The 8,495-nt window shown below is 49.7% G+C and overlaps 1 protein-coding gene across 1 annotated transcript in view; it reads right to left on the bottom strand.

Annotated features, from left to right (window-relative positions):
* The window catches only part of TNIK (TRAF2 and NCK interacting kinase), a gene marked incomplete at its 5' end in the record, with an annotated part of 38,986 nt that extends 30,497 nt beyond the window's left edge, over positions 1-8,489 (bottom strand). The window contains 4 exons of the mRNA XM_010137909.1: positions 1,470-1,634; positions 6,560-6,760; positions 7,874-7,960; positions 8,442-8,489. Of these exons, the coding sequence (XP_010136211.1) occupies positions 1,470-1,634; positions 6,560-6,760; positions 7,874-7,960; positions 8,442-8,489 (501 nt within the window). The remainder of the gene's footprint in view (positions 1-1,469; positions 1,635-6,559; positions 6,761-7,873; positions 7,961-8,441) is intronic.
* Between the last annotated feature and the right edge of the window lie 6 nt (positions 8,490-8,495).

Genomic DNA, 8,495 nt, shown 5'->3' with positions numbered 1-8,495 from the left:
GCTCGCGCCGTGGGTACCGCCCCGGGAGCGGGGGCAGGCTCCTCCCTCCTGCCAGCTCCCACACGCACTGTGCCCGCCCCAGCTCTTACGCCTGCACCTCTAAGGTTGTGCTAATGAGGTTTGGCATGGATTTTCCCTGTTAACAATGGAAAAAAAAAAAAGAAAACGATAATAAACAATAATTGATTAAAAAAATAGTCAGGAATTCTGAGGCATAGATGGCTTAAAAAAAAAATCTTGAGGCATGAGTTTCTATGGGTCTGTGTAGCCCCTGTTCCCTGGATCAGATTGTAGTGAAAAGGACTTCAGACATCCGTTTTGGGAAATCTGGGAAATGCACGAAGTCCTCCCAGGACCTGCAAAGCTGCACTTCTTTGATACAGCGGGGCTGCAGCTTTTACTCGATGCTTCTACATGCGTGTCTCCGTACACACATACCGTGTGTCCGTGTGCATGCACGCATACAGTTACATGGGTCTATGGCTTTCAAGCAGCTTTTTCATTAGTATTTGGGTTGCCAAACGAAAGTCTTTGTGGCTGTTGATGATACAGGTCGCCAAAAAGGTCACTGAAAAACATGTGGTCAATCAGATGACAGTGAAGTGGGGTTTTACCTGCCTCCCAACATACATAGACCATTACATCGGGCAAAAAAGGGACATATGTTTAAGGGCTTTCCTGCATTTACAGCTGGCATTATACTGCTGTCCTAAAGGTGCACGTACCACACGTGGATGGCACTTAATTGGCCCATTTTCCCATAAAAAGCCCATCTGAACATGGAGCAAAGGCTTTGAACTTCCCTCTGGAATCCCTGCTGGAGCCTGCGGATCTGCGGGAGCAGTGCCGGGGCTGGACCAGAGCCAGCACCGACAGCACTCCTACAGCTTTTGTGGCAGAGTCTTACAGACTTTGTGGCTGGGAGGAACTTCTAAACTAACGATGCCCCTCCTCTGTGATGGTCATGGTGATCTATGCCCTCTCCAGATGTGTTTGTGACTGATGTCAACTCAATGGAAAAAAAAGCAAAACCCAAAACCTTGAATTAAGCGTCAAAGAAAGCAAAACCTCTCGCTGATGATCCTCAGCACCAAAGCATCCTGGATCTTCTGTACCAGGTGCTGTGGTTTTAGTCCTTCACATAAACCAGGTCCAAAGAGGAACAGAGCAACTGCCGCACTGGACCAGACCAGCGGTTCCTCTCGGTCCCCCCGCTTGTTTCTGGCAGTAACTAGTATGTGATGCTTCAAAGGAAGGTATAAACCAGCGTGATGTTTCTAACATATGGAGGTGACAAGAAGGATCCACTCATGAATGTAGATGCTGCTTTTACTCACTAATATGCTTAAGGGTGAGATACCAGGGAGCAAGTCACAATTTCCCTTTGATCGTCTCTTTTTCTCGATACCTTACCAGCACCCCCAGCATCCTGGCTCCGTACGTGAGCCTGCCGGGGGAAGCACCATTACCTGTGGGTCCACAGGTCGGAGCAGGGGTGGGGTCCGGGCCGGCTGCACACCGCTAATGCTGAACGACTCCGACCGAGGAGGCAGGTTGGGGTCAGAAATCCTGTTGGCCACCTTATGGGGCATGGCTGGCGAGCTCTGGCGATTGAGCCGGGAACGCTCCTCCACCTGCGGCAAGAGGGGAGAGCGGGTGAACGCCCCATAATAAGCCGTTTCCCATTGAAACCCAAGTTATGCATATATATACATAGAGAGAGAGAGAGAGAGGAAGCTCTTTTCTCTTTAGGTACATCATATATACTGTATGATCACGGAAATCAAGTCACCCAGTAGATACCATATAATACTATAATATTGCACCCAGTGTAATAAATGCCTTTTTAAAAGGCACCGAAAGGACTGTTTGTATTTATGGACACAATTAATTCCTGAATATGAAATGGAAAAATAAAGAAAAGGCAACATGCCACAAGAGAGGTGTTTCTAGAAGATGACTCCTGAGAAGCTCTTGCTTCTTTTCAAATTATCTCTAAGCAAGAGGACCCATTTCCTTCACTGCTATAAACACCACGAGGAGTGTTTTTGTTTGATCTGAATAAAAGCATGACCACTGTAGCCTGGAAATGGCAGGCTTTGATCTAGATTCGGTGAGTCTGGCACCTTGTCAGGTACGGAAGGGAAAAACCTCTATTAGTGATGGAGAAATAACCCCAAAGCCCACCGCTTTCCATCACCCTTGATCGAAATAGAGTGATTTCAGCTAAGCCAGACGTGGGATCTGGGTGCTCCTGCAGTTAGACACTGATATTCACGCAGCATATGCTACGCGGGATTTTTGATACCTCGAGATCTGATGTGTTTCATTTATGTGTTGTTAACATGTTAAATACTCTCAGCATGGCTTGATTCCGTGATGTACAGTGCCACGTTAAAGGCAGTGTTTAAAACAGGCTCGCTTGGAAAGAGCCACAGCTCTTCTTTAAGTAACTAAGTGCTCATGAAAACAAGAGGGACGCTAGATTAATAAAAATGAATTTTTTCCTCTTTCAGATACTGAGCAGGAGTCAGAGTAAAATTTAGGTATTAGGAATCTGTGTTACAGACTCTTTCCTTTCCAGTTCATGAGGGACCAACTGGGCCACTGCTGTGTCCTAAGAGGTCATCACAACCTCCCCAGACACTGCCCATCCACCAGCAGAGGCCACGCAGAGCTCGGTTCAGCGATCCCCACAGGAGTGGATGCAAGAATGGGAAGAAGAACTCCCTCTGAACAATGAAGCAGCAGCATGAGTGCTGGGTCGCAGGCCTGGTCCAGTACATCTCCTCATCAGCCAAGCCTTGGCATGAAGGACAGCAGACAGAGACAGTGCCACCGCCAAGTCCTCCGGCTGCTTGCAGGCACTCTCCGGCATGCTGCCAAGCCATAATATGCTGCTAATTACAGAGGACTTCAAGGCTTGTGTGGAAGAGAAGGCAAGATGAAATGATGAAGGCGTGATGAAACGGGGAAGGAGAACAGGGCTTGGTCTCCCACTGCCAGCAGCTCCTCGCTAGCACTTTGCTGCACCAGCACAGCAGAGGATGACTTGGGGACTCTCTGTCTGTACTTTGTGGAGTTTCACTGACTCCACCAGTAAGCAGAGAGGGTGAAAAGCAGGAAAACCCTGCAGGAGTTCATCATTGCTCTGGATCAAGCCAGCTCTAACCAAACTCAAATGGGAAACATCCTTCACAGCTTCTGTGCAGGTCCCAGTGGAAGATTACTGATGTTTCAAGACATCAAAGTGAGAGAAGGATAAAAGCCACAGGGACTGAAGGAGGACCTGACGTGCACATTGGCTCCTGCAGAGAACAGCACGGCTCATGATGCACAGCCAAGCTCCTGGGAAGCTCTGAGCTGCGGGGGAGCACTGCAGAGGCTGGCCATGGCATGGAAAACATCCAATCAAACCTGTCCCCTCCTTTATGCATGGTCATGCGTGGCATATACCTGCTCAAAGCCGTCCTTCAGTTGACCACCAAGAAGTTAGACCTGGCTATCTGCATCACTTTGACTGGCAAACACTGGTCCATAATAGAAAAGTCAGTAATGGAGAGAGCTGCTAATAACGCTACTACTACTTAGTATGCCCTCGCTGGATCATCAGAGCCCCAAAAAAGCCCCAGTTAGTCCTTGATTATAAGAAGAGATGCGCCTGGGTGAAGAGGGCAGGTCTGGAAGAGCACTCAAGCTACAGCACAAGTTGACTTCCAGTGGATAACCCTTCAGTCACAAGAAGATGAATAGAAGCATGTGGGGACACAAGATGAGGACGTCAAACAGGGATGTGCATCCATGCTTGTTGGACGGGGCTTTGAGCAGCCTGGTCTAGTGACAGGTGTCCCCGCCCCTGGCAGGTGGCTTGGAACTAGATGATCTTTAAGGTCCCTTCCAACCCAAACCATTCTATGACTTTGATCAGACAGTTTTGTTTGGCATAAAAGAGAGAAGCCCTTGACTGTGCTCTGCGGAAGCTATGGAAGATGCAGTACACCCTGGTTCCTAACCCAGAGCTTTGCCTTCACCAACAGGCCAGTCCTTTAACAAGGGGACACAACCCCACATCTGCAGGGTCTGGGAGTCACCACGTGAAGACAAGTGAGGTGCGAAAAGACGTGCTTAAAGGAGAGGTATGAAAAGCAGAGAGGGACACAGCATGAGGAGAGCTCCGCTGTGGTGACGAGGATCCTGAGAGAGGAGACTTGAGATCAAAGAGCATAAAAAGGACTGTATGAGATATCATGCAAAATCCTCAGGAAATATCCCAATAAACTCTGCACAGCTTCCAGAAACTGTAGGCTGAGCACCAGACTTGTCTTTTCCTTGTTCCCAAAGGAAAACCAAATCCCAGTATGTCTGTTAAATCAGCATGCATGGGTTAGGCATGGAAACGGCTGAACTACAGCAAGAACCATGGCAGGCTGATCAAGCATCAGCGCAGGTCTGTCTACATAGCCGACAAGATGGTACTTCAATATATGCACCGAAGCAGCTGAACTGTGCTGAAAGTGGGACTATGCAGTAGCTAAACCAGGGGATGGAAGCAAGAGGAGTACTTTTGGGAAGTTCCCCAAGGCGTTGTGTCAAGGCAGTACAAACTGCTCCTCCCAAGGTCAGAAAAAAGCCACGGGTGCTGCTTCAAGCATTTTATCAGAAACCAGAGTGACACGGGTGAAGAATAAATGGCTTGGAGAGCTAACTGGTGGAAGGTGGAGACGTTCCGCAACAACAGGGAACCTCATCTTCCCCTGTGATTTCAGCAAGGGGTGTAAGGCCACATTCCGCTGCTCTCATTCACACTGTGCAGTTCCCAATGCCCTCCTTCCAGTGACAGGATCAAAACCAGACGCCTCCCCCACGGAACAGAAGAAATGAGCCTTGGTGTCTGAAATGGAAAGTTAAATCCAGTGCTTTCGTCCTTCACCCCAGATAAAGAATAAGATCCCTTTTATATATCTTTGTCACAGTTTTGAAGACAGCGCCAGAGGAACTTCAGCAACGTTCTAGAGGACTTATTTAAAAGCAAGCAATGAAAGGCAGAGTTTTCTCCCTGTTTCCTGTCTGCTAGCAACTCTCAGCACTTCTGCAGATGGACAAAAGAGGCCCCGTTCTGCACACAGCCACAGAAGCACCACCCAGGTGAAAGTCTCTCCTGTCAGAGATGGCTGAGCGCATCTGGAATAGATGTCTCATCTGCAGACCCACTTACCAAACCTCTTCTTCCACTGGAAGGGCTGGAGGACGATGCTGCGACTCCATTAAAATACATCATCTGGCTCATTGCTACTGCAAGATTCTGAAGATTAAATCAGAAGGAAATGAAGGAGAAACCCAAGAGAGTATGAAGAGGCGAAAAGAGCTTTTGTCACCCACATCTGTCTCTATGATGGTTTAGAAAGGCTAAGAACTGTTTGTATCATTGGCCTTTGCTTAACAATGGATGGCTGGTTGAATTCTTGAGCATCTGATGCTTGCAGGTGTTGTGGATGCAGCTCAGGGCTGTCAAGAGGAAAGACTAGGAGACAGCTACGTGTTGGATGCACATCGCATCTCTGCCAGGAATAAAGGGTGCCAGACATCTGGCAGCAGAGCAGTGATCCTGCTTAGGAAGAAGAATAGGCGAGTTATTAAAAGATCTTTCTGCCCAGCAGCAGGGTTACAAAACTAAACCAACTAAGCACAAAGAACTTCAGAAAAAATAGTAGTGAGAGTGGGCACCGGTCTTACTGGAGCCACCACAAAGAGATTACAGCAAAAGAGTTTGTACAGGATCTGAAACCACACTGCCGACAATGCTCGTCTTCATCTGTTCAAAACTATTCAGCCAGGCAATAATTAATATTCAAGATCTCACAACCGTTACAACAATACCCTCTTTTTGCTGGAGAGGAAAGAAAGTCGGCCATGTGGCTTGTCTTCCTCAAAACCAGGAAAGAGCAACCCCAAAGATACAGCCCTGAGCACGGGAGCAAAAACTGTCTGGTCCCTGTCTGACTGTGGGGAACTGAATTAGCACTCAGCAAGGAACCCCGCTATAACCACCCTCTGCATTCGCCCCTGACCCCCAGCAGACTTGTGGACATGCCAGGAAGGAGCATCAGGAGCTCCTGGAATGTCCCCAAGTCCCCAGCTATGGCTGAACCCCTCCCTCCAGGAGGGATCCACCCTCCTTCCGTGCATGCCCTCATGGGAAAAACCTCCTTCCTCCATTGACTTTGCTTGCATGAACGTACGGGCAGCATCGAACTGGGAGTGTTTCCAGCACAGCTAACGGCATCTGCTGCAGGACGACCCAGCAGAGCACAATTTGCTGTATGGATTTTGGACCAAACCACGTGCCCAGCCCTGCGGATGCAGACAAGCAGCACCAGGCTCCTCGCTGTCGCCTACCTCCTTGGCCCATGCTGGTTTCTCGCTGGCATTTATCCCTTCTTTGTAATGGTAGAGGGGTTTCTTCTCTGCTGGCCTCTGGTCCTGCCGCTGCTGCTGCTGCTGTTGCTGCAGGGAGACCAGGATGCAGACAAGCAGCACCAGGCTCCTCGCTGTCGCCTACCTCCTTGGCCCATGCTGGTTTCTCGCTGGCATTTATCCCTTCTTTGTAATGGTAGAGGGGTTTCTTCTCTGCTGGCCTCTGGTCCTGCCGCTGCTGCTGCTGCTGTTGCTGCAGGGAGACCAGGTAGTCCCGCTCCTGCTGGAGCTGCCTCTGCAGCCTCTCTGCTTGCCGCTGCTCCTCCAGCTGCTTGCGCTTATACTCCTACCCAGAAGAGAACACAGTGACACGGGTGCCCGGCCAGCCTGTGACCGCAGAGCTGCAACCTGCAGACCTATCTGTTTGGGTGGAAAATGGGGCCTGAGTATCTGAAGGGCTGTTTTCTGACAAAGCTCCTTGATTTGAAAGATTTTGGGGACTGAGCTTTGAAATATCCAGGACGAGAGACAGTTGGGAAGACAGAGTCAGCTGCTGGGAATGGGGAGTGCCAGCGCTGTCTCATTGGGGAAACCCTGCGAGACCCCCAAGGGCTGATGTCTGCTTAGGAGTTACCAGTGACTTTGCCCAGAATTTTCTGGATGGGAAGAGCAAAGGATTAATCCAATGAGGTGCCAAACATCACCAGGTCAAGCAAAACACAACTGAAGCCAACTTCTCTGTAGGACCAATTCATTGTTCGGGGAAAGGGCAGCGCAGCAGAGCCAACTGTGTGATCTTTCTGGATCCGTATAGCTCTATGAGGTTTAATGAGTAAATCATTGCAAAAGGGCCTTTTTAAAAGGTGAGGGCTTGTGTGAGGGTTTTCCTTTTCCCTAAATAAAACTAATAGCAAGAGCAAAAAAGAATAATCCCTGTGGATTAAAAGAAAATGCAGTGAGAATAACAGCTACCAGCATTAAAAAGGGTGACTCAAATTAAATAAAAAAGAGGACATCTAGAATGCAAACAGCACAGAGGGAACACACAGTGTACCTGCAAGGAAATTAAAAAAAAGCCTCCACTCAGAAAACCCACGTGGCAGGGAGGGTTTGCTGGGTGCACACACACAACAGCTCAACCACATGCCAACATGCTGCACCCTTCAAAAGTACACAGCGACAAAGAGGATTGCTCCTCTCAGGAAGGTACAAGCATGCCAGCGCCGCGGAAGGGATGGAACGAGAAAGCTGTGCACCGCGAGGGGACCCAGCCTGAAGCGGTGGCGGGGGAATCAAGGCATGCTCATGGCTGCGGAGTGGGACAGGAGGCTCTGGGTCCGGTGGTGACAGCAGTGTCTCCCACATCTCGGCATGGCAGGAGGCACTCGGGGGACATGGATGTACATGCGGACGAGACATGGGCAGAAAGCGGCAAGCGTGGCCGGGGCCTCCCATTTACCAGAAGTAGTGCTTGCTCCTGCAACAACTGCTGCTGCAGGATCTCTAACTGTCTCTGCTCCTCCTCTAACTGTCGCCTGATGTATTCCTGGAGGCATGGGCAGCAAGGATCAAAGGAAAAAGAGAGAGAAGGTAAAAAGAGCCAGTATTTCCCAAGAGGAATGAGAATGAGGTGGGCACCCACATCCACCCCACCCCAGAGCTGGCATCCATCAGTCTGCCAGGGCACCCTCTGTCCCTGCCCAAAGAGCCCAGGTTGTCTCCCAGGCTACAAGGGACATCTGAGGGAAAAGAGTGAAAACCACTGGCAAATGGCAAACGTTAACTGTGACCATCACAAAACTCCACCCCAGGAACAAGCCGGTGAGAAAAGCCTGCATCAAGTGTCTCCACACCTGCGGGCCAGCAAGTGGATCCACACGGAAATAAACGACGGCAGTGGAAAGCGACACACGCAGTGTTAACAATTAAGCAATTTGCTCTCAAGTAGCAAAAAATCTGAGTGTTTACAGGAAAATCTCTGATTAGAGGAGGAGGAATCTGCAGTAGCCCCGCTCTCGCCAGGTTACCTGCTCGTGCTCCGCACGCCGCCGCTCCTCCTCCCGCCGCATCTGCTCCTCGTA

This window comes from Buceros rhinoceros, unplaced genomic scaffold (assembly GCF_000710305.1).
Source record: "Buceros rhinoceros silvestris isolate BGI_N320 unplaced genomic scaffold, ASM71030v1 scaffold1270, whole genome shotgun sequence".
NCBI classification, from domain to species: domain Eukaryota; kingdom Metazoa; phylum Chordata; class Aves; order Bucerotiformes; family Bucerotidae; genus Buceros; species Buceros rhinoceros.
This window is presented reverse-complemented; position numbering and strand designations above follow the sequence as displayed.